This window comes from Leptodactylus fuscus, chromosome 11 (genome assembly GCF_031893055.1).
Source record: "Leptodactylus fuscus isolate aLepFus1 chromosome 11, aLepFus1.hap2, whole genome shotgun sequence".
In the NCBI taxonomy this organism is placed as follows: domain Eukaryota; kingdom Metazoa; phylum Chordata; class Amphibia; order Anura; family Leptodactylidae; genus Leptodactylus; species Leptodactylus fuscus.
Window position 1 is genome coordinate 82,790,971 of NC_134275.1, and position 25,753 is coordinate 82,816,723.

At 44.5% G+C, this 25,753-nt stretch overlaps 2 protein-coding genes and 1 pseudogene across 2 annotated transcripts; all 3 read left to right on the forward strand.

The window, feature by feature from the left end:
- Window positions 1-2,992: 2,992 nt before the first annotated feature.
- LOC142185588 (olfactory receptor 5V1-like) lies at window positions 2,993-3,935 on the forward strand (annotated as a pseudogene).
- Window positions 3,936-11,271: 7,336 nt separating this feature from the next.
- LOC142184717 (olfactory receptor 6C1-like) lies at window positions 11,272-12,276 on the forward strand. The gene has a single exon (XM_075259769.1). The coding sequence runs from the start codon at window positions 11,272-11,274 to the stop codon at window positions 12,274-12,276; it is 1,005 nt and encodes a 334-aa protein (XP_075115870.1).
- Window positions 12,277-21,983: 9,707 nt separating this feature from the next.
- Window positions 21,984-24,157, forward strand: LOC142185589 (olfactory receptor 6C1-like). Its single transcript, XM_075261016.1, has 2 exons — window positions 21,984-22,141; window positions 23,311-24,157. The coding sequence occupies exons 1-2, from the start codon at window positions 21,984-21,986 to the stop codon at window positions 24,155-24,157; spliced, it is 1,005 nt and encodes a 334-aa protein (XP_075117117.1).
- The last annotated feature ends 1,596 nt before the right edge of the window (window positions 24,158-25,753 follow it).

Genomic DNA, 25,753 nt, shown 5'->3' on the forward strand with positions numbered 1-25,753 from the left:
GCTTTGAGGACTTTGACTACACGTGGCATGGCCGATCTCTCTCCTGGGTGGCTTTTAATCTTCCCTTTAATTGTTTTGTGTTCTGTGTTTTATAGATAGGTTCCTAGGAGCCCTGACAGTGTCATACACTATGTATTATAGATATATATAGTCCTAGGAGCCCTGACAGTGTCATACACTATGTATTATAGATATATATAGTCCTAGGAGCCCTGACAGTGTCATACACTCTGTATTATAGATATATATAGTCCTAGGAGCCCTGACAGTGTCATACACTATGTATTATAGATAGGATCCAGGATCCAGGAACTGATTAAAAGCTCCAGGAAGTGACTAGAGGCAAAAGGAGGATCTACTAAATATTACTGGCACTTTTCTGTTGAGGTGCCCAGACTTTTGTACTGGTCACATTTTGGTTTAATGCATATTGCACATTTTCTGTTAGTACAATAAACTTCATTTCAATCCTGAAATATTACTGTGTCCATCAGTTATTAGATAGATCAGACTGAAATGGCTGCTGCAAACACCAAAATATTTAGAACTAAAAATGATTAAGAATAGAGATGAGCGAGTAGTGTTCGATCGAATACTACAGTATTCGAAATACTCGTACTTGATCGAACACTACTAGCTGTTCGAAGTTTAAGATTCGATGCAGTACCAGTTTTGATTGGCAGAATGCTATACATTCTGCCAATGAACGCTGGTTCTTCTCTTACCTTTAGAAGTTTTCTCCGTGCAGCATCCCCGCGGCGTCTTCCAGCTGGAATTCACTCTGCCTAGGCATCCGGCCTAGGCAGAGCTGACTGCGCATGCGCGGGCATGCCCTCGCATGCGCAGTCAGCTCTGCTCAGGAGTCGGGCCGGGCAGAGCCGACCGCGCATGCGCAGTCGGCTCTGCCTAGGCCCCGATGCCTAGGCAGAGTGAATTCCAGCCGGAAGACGCCGCGGGGGCTCTGCGCCGGGAGAAGACTTCAAAGAGAATCCAGCCCGGCCGTCACTTGTGGACTTGGTAAGTATAATTTTATCGAATTTTGCCTACCCCTTAAACGAGCATTTCCCCCCATAGACTATAATGGGGTTCGAAATCCGTTCGAACAGTCGAACAGTGAGCGGCTGTTCGAATCGGATTTCAAACCTCGGACATTTTAGTGTTCACTCATTTCTAATTAAGAATAATAGGGGTGCTCAAACTTTTCCATAGGACTGTAGCCCAGATCTCTTCATCATCCAGTCTGTGTGGGATGATGTGAGGAGACAGAAGGATTGGAGCAAGCAACATCCACAGAAGTTCTGTGCTTAGTTCTCCAAGATGGCGGGAACAACCTCCTTGCCCGGTTCCTTAAAATACATATATAGGTATAACTAAAAGGACTCAAAGAAAATCCAAAATCATATAAAAATAAAACAGTATGGCTACACAGAGAACACAATGGGTCAGTGACCATCTACAACCATATGTTACTGTCTCTGTATTCTTCCATACAAAAAACAGCACTGATGCTGGGTTCACACAGCGTTTTATGCTCTCCGTTTTTTTTTAAACTGGACACAATGTACTGCATGTTAAAAAAAAAAAAAACGGTTTGGCCGCAGAGAGCACAAAACGCTCACCGGCGCTCAGGGCCACACACTTTTCAAACCCATTCAAATGAGTGGGTATGAAAGATGCCGGCAGGTTTCCATCTCCTGTCCAGTTTCGGGCAGGAAACGGAAACCTGCAGAACGGAGGCCAGGACGCAGGTGTGAACGAGCCCCAAGCTGTGTATAGATTGATATCATTAGGTGATGTAGTGATTAGTCCTCACATTGGTGACTCTCACCTGGGTAAGTTGTGAGGGATTCACAACTACCAAATGTGCCTCAGAGCTGTAGAGCAGTGGGTTTCTCCCTGGGTGGTGTAGAGCAGCAGAATCTGTACCACCAATGGTGTCAAACAAATACCAGAAGCACCAAAATTAAGGATTACCGCGCCTCACCCATTAAATGGATAGTAAAATCTTCTTTATTAGAGTTTAGAACAAACACAAAGCGTTTTGGGAACTGATTGCCCTTTTTCAAGTGCAAACAAACACAGTGACCATAGGACCGTCAAAGTAACACTGGAATTTCAGGATTTGCTTTTCCCAAAAAAGCATTGCATGGTCCAAAAAATTCCCTCTGCCTTCATGATGCTCTTCTTGACAGTACTCCAAAGCAGCCCTGCAGTTTTCTTCTCACACACGTCGGTTCATCATCTTCCCCTTCTCCCGCCTTCTCCATGGGTGAAGTGTGGTAATCCTTAATTTTGGTCCTTCTGATAAAAGCTGTGATTGACATTTGCAGAGAAACATAAGATCTAACTCATAGAGAACCTACTATATTATATCTATATGGTCTATGTGGGCGAGAAGACACATCAGGATAACACGACCTCTTTAATAATCTCCTTCATATGTTTTCCTATTGTTTAATTTCTCACTTAATTTTCTCTCTTAATCAATATATAAACTGTATAACAGAAACTTAAAAAAAGCCATGAAAACTTTATTGCAAAAAGAAACTTTGTACTTTGTGTCTTTCAGGTTCTTGTTTCTTATCCCTTTGGCTTTTGATGACTCGAGGGAACCTTCACCGTTCTGCACTTTGTCTATATAATCTCCCTCTGCTATCAGCACCCTGCACAATCCATTCATGAAGAATCGCTCCGGCACGTCATTACTCTCTTCGTCTCTCAGCCCTGTGTTGTTGCAAACAAGGATTTTAATGTGTTTCTTAGAAATCTGCAAGGACACCTGTGAATGGACGTAGAATATATGTGTATGACACGAGTCTGTATCACAGGTACAGTAAGATGAAGAATCCTTCACATCCATGCTTTGTTACTGTTACAAATATCTCACAGATCTGTTATTTATATATGAACTAATCTTATGTGAAATAGAGTTTTATTTTTTTTCTAAAAAATTGTCATCTTCAAAGATATTTTTTTATATTATGAAGTCAAGATGGATCATATGAATATGAGCGCACCGATGTATTTCATCATTACCGGGATCTCAGATAATCCTTTGTTGCAATTCTTAGTTTTCCTCCTGGTTCTGCTCATCTATCTCGCCACTCTTGGAGGTAACCTCACCATCCTCCTCCTCATCTGTCTAGATCATCATCTCCATACTCCCATGTACTTCTTCTTGGCCAACTTGTCTGTCTTGGACATTAGCAGTTCTACCATCACTCTTCATAAAATCCTGATATCTTTCATATCAAGAGATAACACGATTTCAGTTCAGATGTTTTATGGAAATTTTTGTTTTTCTGTCTTTGACTTGCGATGAGCTGTTGGTTTTGGCAGCTATGGGCTATGATCGCTATGTCGCTATCTGTAACCCTTTACATTATCGTCTTGTAATGGATTCCAGTCTTTGCTTCATTCTGGCCTCTTTATGTTGGGTCTGTGGTTTCCTTGAAGGCATACCAAATTTTATTGGACTCGTTAAATTAACCTGCTACGAGTCCAACAAGATAGACCATTTCTTCTGTGACATTGTACCCGTCTTGAAGTTGTCGTGCAGTGACACATCTTTTCTCCAGCTCTATATTCTCACTGTAGGGGTGTTTGTTTCTGCTTTTACCCCTTTTGCCCTTACTTTCATCTCCTATGTCTTCATTCTCTCCACCATCTTGTCTATACGTTCCAGCAGTGGTAGACGTAAAGCCTTCTACACATGTTCCTCTCACCTCACAGTTGTCCTCTGTCTCTATGCCTCTCTTGTCTTCCAGTATCTGAGGCCAATGTCATCCATCAATTTGGGCTCCAATAAATATTTCTCTTTGTGTAACGCGGCGGCCGTCCCTATACTGAACCCGCTGATCTACAGCTTAAAGAATAAAGACGTGAAAGACGCTATAAGGAGAAGACTGAGACTTGTAATATCAACCAATACATAAAGCCATAATGAAACTATAAGGAGAACCTGTCAGACTGATTTGGGACATTAAGCGAACCACACACCAGTGGATTAGGTTCCCAAACTACTGCTTTATTTTGCACTAGCCATGTGCCCTGCTGGATCTTCAGATGGATTCCTGAACCACCTATCAAAGTGAAATGTCGGACCAGGGTACTGCTCCGGATCTCCACCTTTGGACATTACCCTTTTGTTAGATGACATCTGACCTCCCGCTACCAGAACCCCCGACTGTCACAGGACTTTGCACAGAAATCAGACAGCTAGCCTTACATTTTTTGGTGCGGGGTTCACCTGTCCGTGGTCATCAGTATCCAACTCCTGTGGATCTTGCACAACTCCTTCAATGATGCAGCCAGAACTTTTTCATTTTTTTAATTATATTTCACTTTTCTTGGGGGAAGGTAAAAACAAAAGTTATTCTGCAATTTCTTTCATTTCGGTTGAATTTTTCCAGCATTAACTATGAAGTATAAAAATTTTAATTTGAAGATCAGGACAATTATCAAGATACAAAATCTATAAAATGTATATTTGTTATGACTTTTGCACAGTAAAAAAAACTATATTCTTAAATAAATTGCTTTGTCTCACCATATTTTTAGCGCCATAACTTTTTAATTTAGTTTTTTTTTTTCTTTTAGAATCTCTTGTGTTTTCTTTGGTACCATTTAGGGATACAAAGAATTTTTACTGTAAATTTTTTACGTTTTCGTTTTTATTTTTGTAATACCTTTGTATTGCAGTGTGCTGTACCTGGGAGGGCCTGTACAAAGATGACACACCAGGGGGTCTTCATTGGAACCCCAAACACAAGGATTACCCAACAGCACTCTGCAACCAAGTAGTGATGGGCTTCTGTCTAACCGCTAAGATTACACTGTTGCTATCCATTTCATGTAAGTGGTTAAACGACTTGGATCAAAATGCACTCATACGCCGGGTTCTACAGTTACACATTAACTCAGTTTTAATTTTGAAACCCCCATGTTCAAAAAAACCCCAAAAAGATAAAAATTGTGGACTGGATCACTAATAGGATACCTCGCTTAAATAAGTGAGGGAGGAGGAAAGCCACAGTGGACTCTTTTCCAATATTACAAAATGTAATGCTTCCTTTCACCTGTGGTGGCACTGCAGGGACAACCAACATCCTTATAATAGGGTTGAGCCGATCTTGAGATTTCAGGATCGTTTTTAAAATCCAATTTCCGATCATTTTCCATTCGAACCCGATTCCGATCCCAATGCAAGTCAATGGGATTTTTTTTATAATCGAAGATCGAATTTTAAAAACGATCCTATTCACTACACAGCATGGAATCTAAAAATTGAACGCTTTAATTGTGAGACTCCACGCTGTGTAGTGATTAAAAAAAAATCCTCTGGCCACTTACCTGCACGGAAGCGCTGCCGCTGGTCTGGTCCCCACTGTTCTCGCTCCTCTTCTCGTCTCGCTGCCCCCCGCCTCCCAGGTGAGTGTTGCAGACCTAGGAAAAAGGCGGGGCTTGTGGCTTAGGAGAGTGTGGACTGGTACAGGGCGGGGAGACGCAGCTGGCACTCAGGCTGTGCTGGCTGCATCCATTCATTCCTATGGGACCTAGCTAACATTGTTAGCTTTTCCCACAATGCTTGGCCAGTAGCAAAGCATTGTGGAAAATAACCTCCGACCTCAATCCCACCTAAAAAGATCGGGATTGGAATTCCGATCGCGATCGTTAAATTTACTCGATCGCGATCACTCAAACCTACCTTCTAACTAAAAGGACAAGAACATCTATATACTTATGTAAGGAGTGTGATCATTTATATTGATTTATGACTCACATTCACCAACTGCTTAAAGTGCACCTCCAGTTATGAATCACCTTTCATAAAGGATCGGTACAGGTGAATGAGTAATTTTATAATAGATCGGCCAATCGGCCACTGAAATGACATCTCTTTACAAGTTTCACTTTCTACATAAATTACATTATTATTAGAGATGAGCGAACAGTGTTCTATCGAACACATGTTCGATCGGATATCAGGGTGTTCGCCATGTTCGAATCGAATCGAACACCGCGTGGTAAAGTGCGCCAAAATTCGATTCCCCTCCCACCTTCCCTGGCGCCTTTTTTGCACCAATAACAGCGCAGGGGAGGTGGGACAGGAACTACGACACTGGGGGCATTGAAAAAAATTGGAAAAAGTCATTGGCTGCCGAAATCAGGTGACCTCCATTTTAGACGAATAGTGGATTTCAAATCCGGGTCATATGAGAATGTGAACTTTGTGACTATGAGACAGGGATAGCTGTACAGGCAGGGATAGCTAGGGATAACCTTTATTTAGGGGGGAATGTTATTAAAAATAACTTTTTGGGGCTCTATCGGGTGTGTAATTGTGATTTTTGTGAGATAAACTTTTTCCCATAGGGATGCATTGGCCAGCGCTGATTGGCCGAATTCCGTACTCTGGCCAATCAGTGCTGGCCAATGCATTCTATTAGCTTGATGAAGCAGAGTGTGCACAAGGGTTCAAGCGCACCCTCGGCTCTGATGTAGCAGAGCCGAGGCTGCACAAGGATTCAAGCGCACCCTCGGCTCTGATGTAGGAGAGCCGAGGGTGCACTTGAACCCTTGTGCACCCTCAGCTCTGCTACATCAGAGCCGAGGGTGCGCTTGAACCCTTGTGCACACTCTGCTTCATCAAGCTAATAGAATGCATTGGCCAGCGCTGATTGGCCAATGTATTCTATTAGCCTGATGAAGTAGAGCTGAATGTGTGTGCTAAGCACACACATTCAGCTCTACTTCATCGGGCTAATAGAATGCATTGGCCAGCGCTGATTGGCCAGAGTACGGAACTCGACCAATCAGCGCTGGCTCTGCTGGAGGAGGCGGAGTCTAAGATCGCTCCACACCAGTCTCCATTCAGGTCCGACCTTAGACTCCGCCTCCTCCGGCAGAGCCAGCGCTGATTGGCCGAAGGCTGGCCAATGCATTCCTATGCGAATGCAGAGACTTAGCAGTGCTGAGTCAGTTTTGCTCAACTACACATCTGATGCACACTCGGCACTGCTACATCAGATGTAGCAATCTGATGTAGCAGAGCCGAGGGTGCACTAGAACCCCTGTGCAAACTCAGTTCACGCTAATAGAATGCATTGGCCAGCGCTGATTGGCCAATGCATTCTATTAGCCCGATGAAGTAGAGCTGAATGTGTGTGCTAAGCACACACATTCAGCACTGCTTCATCACGCCAATACAATGCATTAGCCAGTGCTGATTGGCCAGAGTACGGAATTCGGCCAATCAGCGCTGGCTCTGCTGGAGGAGGCGGAGTCTAAGATCGCTCCACACCAGTCTCCATTCAGGTCCGACCTTAGACTCCGCCTCCTCCAGCAGAGCCAGCGCTGATTGGCCGAATTCCGTACTCTGGCCAATCAGCACTGGCTAATGCATTGTATTGGCTTGATGAAGCAGTGCTGAATGTGTGTGCTTAGCACACACATTCAGCTCTACTTCATCGGGCTAATAGAATGCATTGGCCAATCAGCGCTGGCCAATGCATTCTATTAGCGTGAACTGAGTTTGCACAGGGGTTCTAGTGCACCCTCGGCTCTGCTACATCAGATTGCTACATCTGATGTAGCAGTGCCGAGTGTACATCAGATGTGTAGTTGAGCAAAACTGACTCAGCACTGCTAAGTCTGCATTCGCATAGGAATGCATTGGCCAGCCTTCGGCCAATCAGCGCTGGCTCTGCCGGAGGAGGCGGAGTCTAAGGTCGGACCTGAATGGAGACTGGTGTGGAGCGATCTTAGACTCCGCCTCCTCCAGCAGAGCCAGCGCTGATTGGTCGAGTTCCGTACTCTGGCCAATCAGCACTGGCCAATGCATTTCTATGGGGAAAAGTTAGCTTGCGAAAATCGCAAACTGACAGGGATTTCCATGAAATAAAGTGACTTTTATGCCCCCAGACATGCTTCCCCTGCTGTCCCAGTGTCATTCCAGGGTGTTGGTATCATTTCCTGGGGTGTCATAGTGGACTTGGTGACCCTCCAGACACGAATTTGGGTTTCCCCCTTAACGAGTTTATGTTCCCCATAGACTATAATGGGGTTCGAAACCCATTCGAACACTCGAACAGTGAGCGGCTGTTCGAATCGAATTTCGAACCTCGAACATTTTAGTGTTCGCTCATCTCTAATTATTATTTATAATGGGACTTTGTTACTTATAAGCAGAGACTGTTATTTATAAGGGGCATAATCTTTCTATATTACAAAAATGAGTTTCTGTCTGTCTGTCTGTTCTTTATACTCGACCAAATGACTGGACTGATCTTCACCAAATTTGGCACACAGATACATCAGGGGTACGACAAGGTTTTAGAATGGGCCTCAACCTCCAGTTATGAATCACCTTTCATAAAGGATCGGTACAGGTGAATGAGTAATTTTATAATAGATCTTAAGGAGATCTGTTACTGAAGCTACTCATTATTTTCAATCTGACTCCTTATTTACATTAGGCTCTGTATTCAGCCTCACACAGAGCTCTATGGAGAAAAGAGACGTGGAGTAGAATTTTCCTGCAGCTGGATAACTTGTTTATTGCCTCACTCTGTGCACTAGTAGCCTCTTATCTACAAAAATAGCCGTGGTTACAATGTATCGAGTAGCAATTATATAGGGCGTCTTTTCTATCCCCCCTCCTCTCTTCCTACACTTACATATAGAAATTAACTCAGAGGGCTTATTTTTTGCAGGACAAATTGTACATAACAAGGGCACCATTTAAAAGTCTGTTCAATGTACTGGGAAGTGGGAAAAAATTATTATAAAGTGGAATGGGTGAAAAAAATGCAATTTTTGTTTTCCTTACATTCCTTAGGATGATTAGATCAATTTCTTTTTCCCCACTATAACTTTCACCAGTATGGGATTTTTGGGCTGTAGGGATACCTAATAGGGATGAATGAACTGTCTAATAACAAGTCAGGTTTGTTATGAGTTTTCCCCAAAAATTTTGGGTTCAGCCAATAAATAAGCGCGTTCTTCAAAATCATATTGTAGCGTTGTCCATCTTCCTTTCTACTACAAGTGTTTTGGATAGATCCAGCCTCCTTGGAATTTTGCACAATACTTCTTGAGTAATGACTGCGCTGCCTGTCCTTTACTATTATGTCATGTCTATGTCAACTTCTCAGGAACACTCATGGTTGGAGCTGAACTCGCGAGTGTTCCAGAAAGTAAATTAATGCAACATTCAAAGGTTGAAAATGTTTACTGCACGTCACTAAATTCCTCCAGGTGTGTCATTTACAAAATAAAGTCACTTCTTGGTGCATTCCACGTCAGGCTTGTCTGGGGTTCTGCAAATGGAGAATAGTGTCCAAAAACAGGTCTCTTGAAATCTACACTCCATAACCAAAAAGCCCAGCGCTCCTAGGGCTTCTAAGCCCTGCTGTGAATCCAAACAACAGTTTACACCCACAAATAGTGAGCACAATCGGCCACTGAAATTGCATATCTCTCTTTACAAGTTTCAATTTTCACTTTCTACATAAATTACGTTATTATTTATAATGGGACTTTGTTACTTACAAGCAGGGACTATTATTTATAAGGGGGCATAATCTTTCTATATTATAAAGATGAGTTTCTGTCTGTCTGTCTGTTCTTTATGCGCGACCAAATTACTGGACTGATCTTCACCAAATTTGGCACACAGATACATCAGGTGTACGAGAAGGTTTTAGAATGGGCCTCAACTCTCTTGGATCTACTATTCCTGAGATACAGTATTCCCAGAACAATAACCTACATTAGCCAACACAAACCTGCAAGTATTTCATTCATATTCCAACTGCCATACACACAGTCACTCCACATGCACACAGCATTACTCCAGGTATATCCAACACTGATATCCAAACTGAGAGACACACATCAGAGGATTAGATACACTGCTAAGCACAGTTTTACACATAGGATGATTCGATTAGGTACACAGCTCAGCACAGAGGATTAGATACACAGCTCAGCACACAGTATCGCACATCGGAGGATTAGATACACAGCTCAGCACACAGTATCGCACATCGGAGGATTAGATACACAGCTCAGCACACAGTATCACACATCGGAGGATTAGATACACAGCTCAGCACACAGTATCACACATCGGAGGATTAGATACACAGCTCAGCACACAGTATCACATATTGGAGGATTAGATACACTGCTCAGCAAACAGTATCACACATCGGAGGATTAGATACACAGCTCAGCACACACTATCACACATCGGAGGATTAGATACACAGCTCAGCACACACTATCACACATCAGAGGATTAGATACACAGCTCAGCATACACAATCACACATCAGAGGATTAGATACACAGCTCAGCATACACCATCACACATCAGAGCTTTACTCCAGGTTTCCATGGCAACCCAGCCATTTTTATTTACTGCTGTGAGTCAGCTTTAAAGGGGCAGGACGCTGTGGATGACACTGTTATATAAGTTCACTTTCACATAGCTTTACTCCATAACAACCGATCACAGGTTTTTCACAGATATCCAAACTGAGATACACATGATCACATGACACTTATGGACACATACACACACACAACATACAAAATACACCAGTGCAAAATTGGACAATTCGTAGGGGGCCACTACACAAACATAAAATGTAATATACCCGTGCGAAGCCGAGTCCTCCTGCTAGTTATTTATATGCAGGAGTGGTATGTTTCCGTTCCAGTGACCCACATGAGCTACAGAGTCACAGAAATTGCCAAGTTGCAATTATGGATGAGTGACCCAGTTTATAACAAGCCAAGATCATTACAAATATTGTAAATATTATCAGTGAAGCTCAGAATTAGTTAATTAACTTAATGTTTCATATCCCATTGGGTTTTAATAAACCAAGGAAAGCTCCAGAGATCGGGCGTCTGACTATTTAATCCCTCACTTTTATCACTGCCACGTTCTATCTATTCACATAGAAGAACTCCGACACATTAACCTCATTTCTGGATAAAAACATGTGTCATGTTTCACATGTAGCCTGCAACGGAACCAATGAATGAATGCAGAGTATACACAACAATACCGGCCTCTAATCCTAGCACTTACATATGTAACGCCGAATAATTCTGAGCCCTAAACATTCCTTGTCTGATATTGGAGTTAATGCCTAATGGAAAAATCTCAGTTTTATTACAATATTGGTTGAAAATCTTTTTTGAATTTTTGTCAACTTCATTGTCATCTTTAGTTACTTTTAAAAATTTTACAATCACATGGAGCCCAGGAATATGAGCATTACCACCTATTTTATCATTATCGGGTTCTCAGATGAATTTATTTTGCAATTCTTAGTTTTCCTCCTGGTTCTGCTCATCTATCTCACCACTCTTGGAGGTAACCTCACCATCCTCCTCCTCGTCTGTCTAGATCATCATCTCCATACTCCCATGTACTTCTTCTTGGCCAACTTGTCTATCTTGGACATTAGCTGTTCTACCATCACTCTTCATAAAATCTTGATATCTTTCATATTGGGAGATAACACGATTTCAGTTCTCAGATGTCTTGTGAAAATTTATGTCTATATCTCAATGATTTGTATCGAACTGTTGGTTTTGTCGGCGATGGGGTACGATCGCTATGTCGCTATCTGTAAGCCTTTACATTATCATCTTGTCATGGATTCTAAGCTTTGTGCCCTTTTGGCCTCTCTCTGTTGGCTTTGTGGCTTCCTTGAAACCCTACCAGGTATGTTTGGGCTCTTGAAATTAACCTGCTATGAGTCCAACAAGATAGACCATTTCTTCTGTGACATTGTACCGGTCATGAAGTTGACATGCAGTGACACATTTTTTGTCCAGCTCTATATACTCACTGTTGGGGTGTTTGTTGCTGCTTTTACCCCCTTTGCCCTTACATTCATCTCTTATGTCTTCATTATCTCCACCATCTTGTCTATACGTTCCAGCAGTGGTAGACGTAAAGCCTTCTACACATGTTCCTCTCACCTCTCAGTTGTCTTCTGTCTCTATGCCTCTCTTGTCAGCCAGTATATGAGACCAATGTCATCCGTCAGCCTAAGTTCCAGTAAATATTTCTCTTTGTTTAATGCGGCGGCCGTCCCTATACTGAACCCGCTGATCTACAGCTTAAAGAATAAGGATGTGAAAAGTGCTATGAAACGAAAAATGAGATTGGTTCCTGTACGAGTCTCAACCAATTCTCAAGGTCCTAGTGGAAATATTGAAATTTTGACTAAACCCATCAAAGGTATGTAAGTTCAGTGAACAGCTGCAAAGAACAACCCCATTGTATGGTGAATGTATGGTTAGAATAAAGGATTTTGATTCAATAGTCTTGTTCTATATCTTATTCTAAATTGTAATGCGTGACACTCCACAAATATAAATGGGACTTGGTAAAACGAACACGGATTCCACTTATTAATAGTGGATTGCAAAAAAGGAATTTAGCAACCAACCACAGTCAGCTGCAGGCAAAGCAAATTATGGTAGTTGTCAAAAGGTACCTGGAGAAATGATCGAGGTATAAGAAGATGCAGGATTTACCAAGACCTGAATGGAGAAACCATGGCAGAGAGAGGTGGTGTGAGGATTAAGCGACAAAGTGGAAGAGTGAGTGATGACATGGTTAGGAGTGGCCAAGGGTCTCCTCATAGCAGAAGAGACACTGGGTAACTGTATGGAGCCAGTTGTAAGGTAGAAGCCGCTCTGTACAATGTGTAGTAATTTGTCAACTGGAAACCCAGGATGAGAGAGGAAAGGGGTGCTATTCCAAACTTTACTGATACATCCTTCAGCCATTTGCTGCTCCATCTTCCTCCTGTAATTGGCCTTTCTCTCCCTAATCTGTCGCCTCAGCTCCTTTTGAACATTCCCCCAGGCATTTCTTATCTCCAGATCTGAAAGTTTTCATTTCTCCTTGAGAAGAGCTTTTATATCAGAGTTTATTCATGGCTTGTTATTAGAGAAGCACCTCACTACTGTTTTTGTGTACCATGTGGTCTACACAGGAATTAATGTAGTCTGTTATGTCTTGCAGTGGTGTCAAAAAAATCTCTCCAATCCCTCAGAGCACCCACACACTCTTCTGACCATATCCTCACTGTACGAGTAACAGCTGGTTCTCTATGTACAAGTAGCTTGCATACTGGTCGCAGATGCACCAGGTTGTGATCCGATCTACCTAGGGGCGGTAGGGCTGATGAGTTATTTGCCTTCCTTGCATTGTCAAACAGCAAGTCTGGTGTTTTGTTGTCTTTTCTGTGGCAGGTTACATACTGTGTTAAACTGGGTAGAGTGGATGATGATATAGAGCAGGGGTCGGCAACCCCTGGCACGCGTGCCAAGACTGGCACGCGAGGCATATTTTGCTGGCACGGCAGCCAGCCTGAGACTTCACACTAAATTTAGAGAGAGAGAGCGTCCTTTCAGTGCTCTGGTAGAACTGCGGTGTAGGACACGCCCCCTTCTCTCCCTGCCACCAATCAGAGGTGAGCCTCTCACTGCACAGGATAAGGGCTCCCTGGACCTGCTGCTACATGTGAGGAGGAGCTCCTGCCGTCTGCAGCCCTGAGGAGGAAAGGAAGCAAAGTGAAAGTAAAAACACCAGGTACGTGTGTGTGTGTGTTATGGTTTGCTGGGTTTATTAAAAAAAACAAACAAAAAAAACCCCAAAGGAGCCCGCTGGGCTCTGGACCACAGAAGCGCCCTGGTGTGAACTGGGTCTGACAGTTAGACGTCACTGCCAGCCCTCTACACACCCTAGTTCGCTCTGTACTATCACAGCGGCCTGTGTAGGTCCGAGCAGCCGCACAAGGACTCAGTCTAGACAGCACTTTGCTGCTAGACTGTCCACAATAAGCTAGTGTGCACACAGTGGCTTCCTGAGGCACATCTAGCAGCTAACAACTAAAGTATTTTTTCCTTTTTTAGGAAATAGAGTTCTACCTGAACTGCAATACTGCCTAACAAAGTTTCTAACTAGCTAGCTAGCTAGCTAGCTAGCTAGCTAGCTAGCTAGCTATCCTGAGCACACGCAGTGCATTTGTGAATTGACATTAGGGCAGCGGGCTGAGGAACCTCCCTCTTTATAAAGGGAAAGGGCGGTCCACTTTCGGCCAAGCCAGCTGCCTAAGACTGAGGTGATTGGTTGATACAACTGTCAGTCACAGCCTGACCACACCCTCCGGCTGCAAGAGGGTTTAACCCTTGATAAACCTGACTGCCAGCACAAGGGTGAAGTGACAGGCGGCAATACGCTACCGCCGAGAGACGGGCTGCGACCCGACCCCTCGGCCGCAGTTGCCGCACAGTCCTAACACTACCCCCCCTCCACGGCGCATCGACGCCATGCGTCTCTGGTTCCGTTCAAATTTCGTCACAAGTCGTGGAGCGTGAACCTGATCCGCAGGTTCCCAAGTGCGGTCCTCTGGACCATAACCTGCCCAGTCAATCAGGTAAAACAGTCTACCACGAATAGTCTTGGCATCCATTATCTCTTTGACCTCAAAGTCATCCTGAGGCGATTCCGACTCCTCCGGAAGGTGCCTAGAATACTGTGTTAGAACCAGAGGTTTCAGGAGAGAGATATGGAAGGAGTTGTTGATTCGCCAAGACCTGGGTAGCTGCAGTTTGCATGTCACCTGATTTACCTGGGACAGGACTTTAAACGGACCCACAAACCGCGGAGCAAACCGCAGTGAAGGAACCCGGAGACGGAGATGGCGGGAAGAGAGCCAGACACGATACCCCGAGGACAATTCCGTCCCAGGCCTGCGCCGGCACGTCAGAGATCACCGGGATGGGCAGAGGGATGCGCGGATGACGAGCATACAGCATAAAGAATGGTGTTTTCTCCGTGGAGTCAGCCACCACATTGTTAAGTGCAAACTCTGCCCATGGCAACAGCTCCACCCAATCACCATGGCGGGAGGAGACAAAGTGGCGCAAGTAGGTCTCCATAGTCTGGTTCATCCTCTCCACCAGACCATTAGACTGGGGATGGTAGGACGACGACAGGCATAACTCCACGCTCATCAACTGGCACAGTGCCCTCCAAAAATGTGCCGTGAACTGCAACCCTCAATCAGAGACTATCTTTTCTGGCATACCGTGAATCCGGAAGACATGCCTAATAAAAAGACGTGCCAACTCCTTGGCAGAAGGCAGCCCTGGTAATGCCACTAAGATAGTTATTTTGGTAAAATGATCAGTCACCACCCAAATTACCTTCCTGGCCGATGACGTTGGCAGGTCTGTGACAAAATCCATACCCACGATTTGCCAAGGTGATTCTGGTATAGGGAGAGGGTGCAGTAGGCCAGCTGGATGCTGGCGTGAGGGCTTGTTGCGAGCGCAAATGTCACAAGCTCGCACAAAGGCCTGCACATCTGTAGAAAGAGAGGGCCAATAGTAGTGCCGGGAGATAAACTCCCTGGTGCGCCGGAGACCAAAGTGTCCTCCGACACGGGAAGCATGTCCCCACGACAACACTTCTTGTCGCTGTGAGAGAGGAACCAGAGTCTTCCCAGGTGGAACCCGAGTTAGATTCACTGGGTTGACCACCAGTTGTTTTTCAGAGGGAATGATTAGTCTGGCCTCAGATTCCTCCTCATCAGGTTTGACAAAGGAGCGGGACAGAGCATCTGCCCGCAAATTTTTCTCCCCAGGTACATAACGTAACACGAAATTAAAGCGAGAAAAGAAAAGTGCCCATCGCGCCTGGCGAGCATTCAGTCTCTGTGCAGACTGAATATAGGTAAGGTTTTTGTGATCCGTGAAAATGTGCACAGGATGTGCAGCCCCCTCCAGAAGATGGCGCCACTCCTCTAACGCCAATTTTATTGCTAGGAGTTCACGGTCCCCAATTGAGTAATTCCTCTCTGCTGAGGAAAAGAGTCTGGAAAAGAAGGCACGTGACCTTTTTCCCAACGCTGTTCCTCTGGAACAGCATAGCCCCCGCTCCCACGGAAGACGCGTCCACCACCAGACAGAAAGGTCTAGACACGTCTGGTCGGTGTAAAACGGGCGCTTCTACAAATCGCTGCTTTAGCATGGAGAAGGCCTGTTCTACTGCGGGAGTCCAATTATTAGGGTTAGCTCCCTTTTTGGTGAGAGCCGAAAGGGGGGCTACTAGTGTGGAGAAGTGTGGAGTGAACTGTCTGTAATAGTTGGCAAAACCCAAGAACCTCTGAACTGCCTTTAGAGTTTGAGGCTTCGGCCATTTGAGGATTGCCTCATGCTTCTGAGGATCCATTTGGAGGCCTTCGCCTGACACAATGTACCCCAGAAATGGCAGTCTCTCCTGCTCAAACAAACATTTTTCTAATTTTGCGTAAAGCAGGCGCGAGAGGACCATGCGCACTGTTCGCCGGTGGTCAGTCATATTAGATGAAAAAATAAGAATATCATCCAAGTATACCACCACTGAGGTCTGCAGGAGGTCACGGAAGATGTCATTTACAAATGACTGGAAAACTGCTGGGGCATTGGCCAGGCCGAAAGGCATGACTAGGTATTCGTAATGACTGTCCCTGGTGTTGAACGCAGTCTTCCATTCATCCCCCTTGCGTATACGTATCAGATTATACGCCCCCCGTAGGTCTAATTTGGTAAAAATGGTGGCCCCCTTGAACAGATCAAATAGTTCAGCAATGAGGGGCAGGGGGTACCTATTCTTCACTGTGATGGCATTTAGACCACGGTAATCTATGCACGGGCGAAGGGAGCCATCTTTCTTCTCCACAAAGAAGAAGCCCACGCCTGCGGGAGACGAGGATTTCCGTATGAATCCCCTTTCAAGATTCTCCTTAATATAATCAGACATCGCCTGAGTCTCGGGAAGGGAGAGAGGGTAAACCCTGCCCCGAGGTGGCGTAGCCCCTGGCAACAGATCTATGGCACAGTCGTAAGATCTGTGTTCTGGCAGAGTTTCAGCTGCTTTTTTAGAAAAAACGTCTGCAAACCCTGCATATTGAGGGGGCAAGCCTTCCAGTTCCGGAGGCAACACTGGAGAGACGGCTGGCTGTACTGGTATCATACATCTCTCCTGGCACTCCGGACTCCAACTAATGATCTCCCCCTGCCTCCAGTCTATAACTGGAGAATGCCAGCGAAGCCAGGGGAGACCTAACAATACCACATCAGCTAAACCCTCCATAATATGAAAGGAGAGCTGCTCGGTATATTAGTGCTCCGCTTTGTAGAAATATAGGTGGAGTCTCAAAACGGATCCGTGAGTGGATTTGTGACCCGTCGACCACCGTTATGTCAATGGGGGTCTCAACCGCCCTCATAGGAATGGCATGTTCCTGGGCGAATTTTCTGAAATAAAGTTCCCCATGGCCCCAGAATCAACAAATGCCCTAGTATTGACCCACCCGTTCTCAAGCTTAAGGGCTACTGGGAATCGGATACGAGTAAGGGGTTTTAGTGTGCCCAGTAACCCCCCCTTGATGGGTACTAGACAGACTCGTTTCCCGGTGGTTTAGGGCATTGAGGGGTAATGTGCCCTGGTTGGTTACAACGGAAACAGACCACCCCCTTAGCTTTCCTTCTTCTGCTGCCACCAGAAGGGGAAACTTGAGAGGTGTCCATGGGTTCCGTGGACCCTTCAACTGGCAGGGCAACAATGGGCTTAGAGACCCCCCCTTGTGGCCCTAGGTTATATTCAACCTCCCGTTCCACTCTTCTATCAGATAATTGTATATCAACACATGTTGCCGTGTTGATAAGGGAGGCGAGAGAGGCAGACGGTTCCCTGCCTGCTAATTTGTCCTTTATGTGTGAGGACAAACCTTCCCGAAAAATAGCCAATAAAACTTTGTCTGGCCAATCCAGTTCAGAAGCTAAGGTTCGAAACTCGATGGCAAAATTAGCGACCGAGTTTTGGCCTTGTCGCAACCGCAAGAGCTGAGATGCATAGGTGGACTGGGGCACAGGGTCATGAAACACCAAACGAAGCGCTTCAAGCAGAGAGGTTAGTGTAGCCAACTCTGCCGCGCCCCGTTCCTTCAAGGGGGTGACCCAGGCCAAAGCTTTTCCGGTAAGCAGCGACACTACAAAGGCCACCTTAGCTTTCGCTTCAGGGAAGAGGCTGGAACATGCCTCAATATATGTGGTGCACTGGTGAATAAATCCCCTACAACCACTCGGATCACCTGCATACCGTTCCAGTGGTAAGAGAGGACACGGTAACGCCGCAGGAGTCGGCAGATTACACACTAGTTGAGCCATAGCCTGAACTAAAGTTTGTGACAGTGTGGAAATGTCAGTGGAGGCTGCAGATGGAGGCTGCTGCAGCAGACGCTCTACTGTGGCCAGGCGAGTATTCAGGCTGCTCACCAGATTCGCCAAATCAGCATGGGAATCCATTATGCGGTGGGGCTCTGGCCCTAATGTACTGTTATGGTTGGCTGGGTTTATTAAAAAAAAACTAACAAAAGAAACCCAAAGGAGCCCGCTGGGCTCTGGACCACAGAAGCGCCCTGGTGTGAACAGGGTCTGACAGTTAGACGTCACTGCCAGCCCCCTACACACCCTAGTTCGCTCTGTACAATCATAGCGGCCTGTGTAGGTCCGAGCAGCCGCACAAGGACTCAGTCTAGACAGCACTCCTGTGCTAGACTGCCCACCATTAGCTAGTGTGCACACAGTGGCTTCCTGAGGCACACCAAGCAGCTACCAACTTAAAGTTTTTCTTGAAATAAGTTTTTCTTTGAAATAGAGTTCTACCTGAACTACCAAACTGCCTAACAAAGTTTCTAACTGGCTAGCTAGCCTAAGCACACGCAGTGCATTTGTGAATTGACATTAGGGCAGCGGGCTGAGGAACCTCCCTCTTTATAAAGGGAAAGGGCGGTCCACTTTTGGCCAAGCCAGCTGCCTAAGACGGAGGTGATTGGTCAACACGACTGTCAGTCACAGCCTGACCACACCTTCCGGCTGCAAGAGGGTTTAACCCTTGCTAAACCTGACTGCCGTCACAAGGAGGGAGTGACAGGCGGCAATACGCTACTGCAGAGAGACGGGCTGCGACCCGACCCCTCGGCCGCAGTTGCCGCACAGTCCTAACACTTATTTACATTAGGCTCTGTATTCAGCCTCACACAGAGCTCTATGGAGAAAAGAGAGGTGGCGTAGAATTTTCCTGCAGCTGGTTAACTTGATTATTCCCTCATTCTGTGCACTAGGAGCCTCTTATCTACAAAAATAGCAGTGGTTACAATGTATTGAGTAGCAATTATATAGGGCGTCTTTTCTATCCCCCCTCCTCTCTTCCTACACTTACATGTAGAAAGTAACTTATTTTTTGCAGGACAAATTGCACATAATAAGGGCACCATTTAAAAGTCTGTGCAATGTACTGGGAAGTGGGAAAAAATTATTATATGGTGGAATCGGTGGAAAAAATGCAATTTTTGTTTTCCTTACATTCCTTAGGATGATTAGATCAATTTCTTTTTCCCCACTATAACTTTCACCAGTATGGGATTTTTGGGCTGTAGGGATACCTAATAGGGATGAATGAACTGTCTAATAACAAGTCAGGTTTGTTATGAGTTTTCCAAAAAATTTTGGGTTCAGCCAATAAATAAGCATGTTCTTCAAAATCATATTAGAGCGTTGTCCATCTTCTTTTCTACTACAAGTGTTTTGGATAGATCCAGCCTCCTTGGAATTTTGCACAATACATCTTGAGTAATGACTGCGCTGCCTGTCCTTTACTATTATGTCATGTCTATGTCAACTTCTCAGGAACACTCATGGTTGGAGCTGAACTCGCGAGTGTTCCAGAAAGTAAATTAATGCAACATTCAAAGGTTGAAAATGTTTACTGCACGTCACTAAATTCCTCCAGGTGTGTCATTTACAAAATAAAGTCACTTCTTGGGGCATTCCACGTCAGGCTTGTCTGGGGTTCTGCAAATGGAGAATAGTGTCCAAAAACAGGTCTCTTGAAATCTACACTCCATAACCAAAAAGCCCAGCGCTCCTAGGGCTTCTAAGCCCTGCTGTGAATCCAAACAACAGTTTACACCCACAAATAGTGAGCACAATCGGCCACTGAAATTGCATATCTCTCTTTACAAGTTTCAATTTTCACTTTCTACATAAATTACGTTATTATTTATAATGGGACTTTGTTACTTACAAGCAGGGACTATTATTTATAAGGGGGCATAATATTTCTATATTATAAAGATGAGTTTCTGTCTGTCTGTCTGTCTGTTCTTTATGCACGACCAAATTACTGGACTGATCTTCACCAAATTTGGCACACAGATACATCAGGTGTACGAGAAGGTTTTAGAATGGGCCTCAACTCTCTTGGATCTACTATTCCTGAGATACAGTATTCCCAGAACAATAACCTACATTAGCCAACACAAACCTGCAAGTATTTCATTCATATTCCAACTGCCATACACACAGTCACTCCACATGTACACAGCATTACTCCAGGTATATCCAACACTGATATCCAAACTGAGAGACACACATCAGAGGATTAGATACACTGCTAAGCACATAGTATTACACATAGAATGATTCGATTAGATACACAGCTCAGCACACAGTATCACACATTGGAGGATTAGATACACAGATCAGCACACAGTATCACACATCAGAGGATTAGATACACAGCTCAGAACACAGTATCACACATCGGAGGATTAGATACACAGATCAGCACACAGTATCACACATCAGAGGATTAGATACACAGCTCAGCACACAGTATCACACATCGGAGGATTAGATACACAGATCAGCACACAGTATCACACATCGGAGGATTAGATACACAGATCAGCACACAGTATCACACATCGGAGGATTAGATACACAGCTCAGAACACAGTATCACACATCAAAGAATTAGATATACAGCTCAGCACACACTATCACACATCAGGGGATTAGATATATAGCTCAGCACACACTATCACACATCAGAGGATTAGATACACAGTTCAGCACACACTTTCACACATCAGAGGATTAGATACACAGCTCAGCATACACCATCACACATCAAAGCTTTACTCCAGGTTTCCATGGCAACCCAGCCATTTTTATTTACTGCTGTGAGTCAGCTTTAAAGGGGCAGGACGCTGTGGATGACACTGTTACATAAGTTCACATTCACACAGCTTTACTCCATAACAACCGAACACAGTTTTTTTTACAGATATCCAAACTGAGATACACATGATCACATGACACTTATGGACACATACACACACACGACATACAAAATACACCAGTGCAAAATTGGACAATTCATAGGGGGCCACTACACAAACATAGAATGTAATATACCCGTGCGAAGCCGAGTCCTCCTGCTAGTTATTTATATGCCGGAGTGGTATGTTTCCGTTCCAGTGACCCACATGAGCTACAGAGTCACAGAAATTGCCAAGTTGCAATTATGGATGAGTGACCCAGTTTATAACAAGCCAAGATCATTACAAATATTGTAAATATTATCAGTGAAGCTCAGAATTAGTTAATTAACTTAATGTTTCATATCCCATTGGGTTTTAATAAACCAAGGAAAGCTCCAGAGATCGGGCGTCTGACTATTTAATCCCTCGCTTTTATCACTGCCACGTTCTATCTATTCACAGAGAAGAACTCCGACACATTAACCTCATTTCTGGATAAATCTCTGGATAAAAACACGTGTCACTTTTTACATGTAGCCTGCAACGGAACCAATGAATGAATGCAGAGTATACACAACAATACCGGCCTCTAATCCTAGCACTTACATATGTAACGCTGAATAATTCTGAGCCCTAAACATTCCTTGTCTGATATTGGAGTTAATGCCTAATGGAAAATCTCAGTTTTATTACAATATTGGTTGAAAATCTTTTTTTGAATTTTTGTCTTTTTTTAAAAATCAACTTCATTGTCATCTTTATATTTTTTTAAAAATTTTTTACAATTACATGGAGCCCAGGAATATGAGCATTACCACCTATTTTATCATTATTGGGTTCTCAGATGAATTTATTTTGCAATTCTTAGTTTTCCTCCTGGTTCTGCTCATCTATCTCACCACTCTTGGAGGTAACCTCACCATCCTCCTCCTCGTCTGTCTAGATCAGTGATGGCGAACCTTTTAGAGACCGAGTGCCCAAACTGCAACCCAAAACCCACAAAATTTTCGCGGAGTGCCAACACGACAATATAGACTTAATACTATGCGGATCCACAATTGCGGACAGTTACTGACCAAAAATTACAGTCATGTGGGGCTTTACAGAGCTTTCAATAATACAAACAACGTTGTACTGAAATGTAAAGGTCTCGGCATTTGGTACTTTGAACAATTAATTTTCACTATTTACATCGCACAGGATCTGTTTTATAGTTACCGTGTAATATTCTTACATCCTGTACTAATATCACGTCTGCTATAAAACAGATACTGTGTGATATAAATAGTGAGGGGACCCCAGACAGTATTATATGCTCTGCAGTGGGCCCACCACACAATATTATATTCTCCACAGTACCACAGTAGCCCCCCAGTGTTATATGCTCCGCAGTAGGTGTCCCCCCCCCCACAGGATTATATGCTCCACAGTGGCATCCACACACAGTATTGTGTGCTTATAAATAGGCCCCCCCCAGTATTATATGCTCTTTAGTACACCCCCCAGTATTATAAGCCACCCCAGTATTATAAGCCCCCCCAGTATTATACACTCCCCCCAGTATTATAAGCCCCCTCAGTATTATACACTCCCCCCAGTATTATACACTCCCCCCAGTATTATACACCCCACCCAGTATTATACACTCCCCCCAGTATTATACACTCCCCCCAGTATTATAAGCCCCCCCAGTATTATACACTCCCCCCAGTATTATACACTCCCCCCAGTATTATAAGCCCCCTCAGTATTATACACTCCCCCCAGTATTATACACCCCACCCAGTATTATAAGCCCCCCCAGTATTATACACTCCCCCCCAGTATCATACACCCCACCAAGTATTATAAGCGCTCCCCCCAACATCATATACACAGTGAGCCACTCTCATACTCACCCCTGAATAGCCGCCGGCATCCACCTTCTTGTCACTGGCGGCGCTGATGACGTCATCGTGCCCACGTCGGGGCAGAGGTCAAACTCTGCAGCCAGTGTAGGCCGCGGTCGCGCGATCCGCGGCCTACCCTGACAGCTTTCAGTTGTATGTGCATTTGGCACATCCTGTACCGGATTCCCTGTTGGTGAGCGATCCGGGCGACTGCACGCGTGCCATAGGTTCGCCATCACTGGTCTAGATCATCATCTCCATACTCCCATGTACTTCTTCTTGGCCAACTTGTCTATCTTGGACATTAACAGTTCTACGATCACTCTTCATAAAATCTTGATCTCCTTCATATCTGGAGATAACATGATTTCAGTTCTCAGATGTCTTGTGCAAATTTATGTCTATATCTCAATGATTTGTATCGAACTGTTGGTTTTGTCGGCTATGGGTTATGATCGCTACGTCGCTATCTGTAAGCCTTTACATTATCATCTTGTCATGGATTCTAAGCTTTGTGCCCTTTTGGCCTCTCTCTGTTGGCTTTGTGGCTTCCTTGAAAACCTACCAGGTTTTTTGGGGCTCTTAAAATTAACCTGCTATGAGTCCAACAAGATAGACCATTTCTTCTGTGACATTGTACCGGTCATGAAGTTGACGTGCAGTGACACATTTTTTGTCCAGCTCTATATACTCACTGTTGGGGTGTTTGTTGCTGCTTTTACCCCCTTTGCCCTCACTTTCATCTCCTATGTCTTCATTATCTCCACCATCTTGTCTATACGTTCCAGCAGTGGTAGACGGAAAGCCTTCTACACATGTTCCTCTCACCTCTCAGTTGTCTTCTGTCTCTATGCCTCTCTTGTCAGCCAGTATATGAGACCAATGTCATCCGTCAGCCTAAGTTCCAGTAAATATTTCTCTTTGTTTAATGCGGCGGCCGTCCCTATACTGAACCCGCTGATCTACAGCTTAAAGAATAAGGACGTGAAACGTGCTATGAAGCGAATGAGATTGGTTCCTGTACGAGTCTCCAATTCTCAAGGTCCTAGTGGAAATATTGAAATTTTGACTTAACCCATCAAAGGCATGTAAGTTACTACACATTCAGTGAACAGCTGCAAAGAGCAACCCCATTGTATGGTGAATGTATAATAAAAACGACATTGTCAAAGGTTAGAATAAAATATTTTGATTCAATAGTCTTGTTCTATATCTTATTCTGAATTGTAATGCGTGACACTCCACAAATATAAATGGGACTTGGTAAAACGAACATGGATTCCACTTATTAATAGTGGATTGCAAAAAAGGAATTTAGCAACCAACCACAGTCAGCTGCAGGCAAAGCAAATTATGGTAGTTGTCAAAAGGTACCTGGAGCAAAGCAAGACCTGAATGGAGAAACCATGGCAGAGTCAGAGAGAAGCGGTGTGAGGATTAAATGACAGAGCGGAAGAGTGAGTGTGTCCGCAAGATGACATGGTTAGGAGTGGCCAAGGGTCTCCTCATAGCAGAAGAGACACTGGGTAACTGTATGGAGCCAGTTGTAAGGTAGAAGCCGCTCTGTACAATGTGTAGTAATTTGTCAACTGGAAACCCAGGATGAGAGAGGAAAGGGGTGCTATTCCAAACTTTCCTGATACCTCTTTCAGCCATTTGCTGCTCCATCTTCCTCCTGTAATTGGCCTTTCTCTCCCTAATCTGTCGCCTCAGCTCCTTTTGCACATCCCCCAGGCATTTCTTATCTCCAGATCTGAATGTTTTCATTTCTCCTTGAGAAGAGCTTTTATATCAGAGTTTGTCCATGGCTTTTTATTAGAGAAGCACCTCACTACTGTTGTGTGTACCATGTTGTCTACACAGAAATTAATGTAGTCCGTTATGTCTTGCAGTTGTGTCAAAAAAATCTCTCCAATCCCTCAGAGCACCCACACACTCTTCTGACCATATCCTCATTGTACGAGTAACAGCTGGTTCTCTATGTACAAGTAGCTTGCATACTGGTCGCAGATGCACCAGGTTGTGATCCGTTCTACCTAGGGGCGGTAGGGCTGATGAGTTATTTGCCTTCCTTGCATTGGCAAACAGCAAGTCTGGTGTTTTTTTGTCTTTTCTGTTGCAGGTTACATACTGTGTGAAACTGGGTAGAGTGGATGATGATATAGAGAGATGCTTGAAGTCTCCAGACACAAGGAGGAGGGCCTGGGGGTGTAATGATTGCAGCTGGCTCACCTCAGCATGTAGCACATCACAGGCAGAATCAGCTTTTGCAGGGGGGCACATATGCAGCTACCACGATAACACGTGATAATTCCTTTGGCAGGTAGTAAGGTCTCATGCTCACAGCTAATAGTTCAACATCCTTGCAACACAATTGTTCCACCAAGGCTAGGAGCAGTGGTCTCTGTTCCAGCCTGTGGTGCTGACAGCAGGTTTGGTCTCTTAGTTAGCCTGTTTGAACTGTCTATTCCCTTTGTACTCCTAGCTGTTGCAGGAGCATGTTTTGTTGCTGACCAGGGGTGAGGGTTAACCCTTGGCAGCCTTGCTGTGTCAGCTATATACAGGTGCTCCTTTCCAGTGAGGTTAACTGGCAAGGTTTGGTTGCACCCTGTTCACATTGAGTGCCGCACCACATCACTGCCAGTGCAGTTAAACTGGTAGTGCACTCTT

Bases quoted from the DNA above. Each gene is read 5' to 3' on its own strand.
- LOC142185589 (XM_075261016.1), top strand. From the start codon at position 21,984: ATGGAGCCCAGGAATATGAGCATTACCACCTATTTTATCATTATTGGG. The intron at 22,142-23,310 runs GTGATGGCGAAC...CGCGTGCCATAG, and splicing joins CTCCTCGTCTGTCTAGATCA to GTTCGCCATCACTGGTCTAG.
- LOC142184717 (XM_075259769.1), top strand. From the start codon at position 11,272: ATGGAGCCCAGGAATATGAGCATTACCACCTATTTTATCATTATCGGG.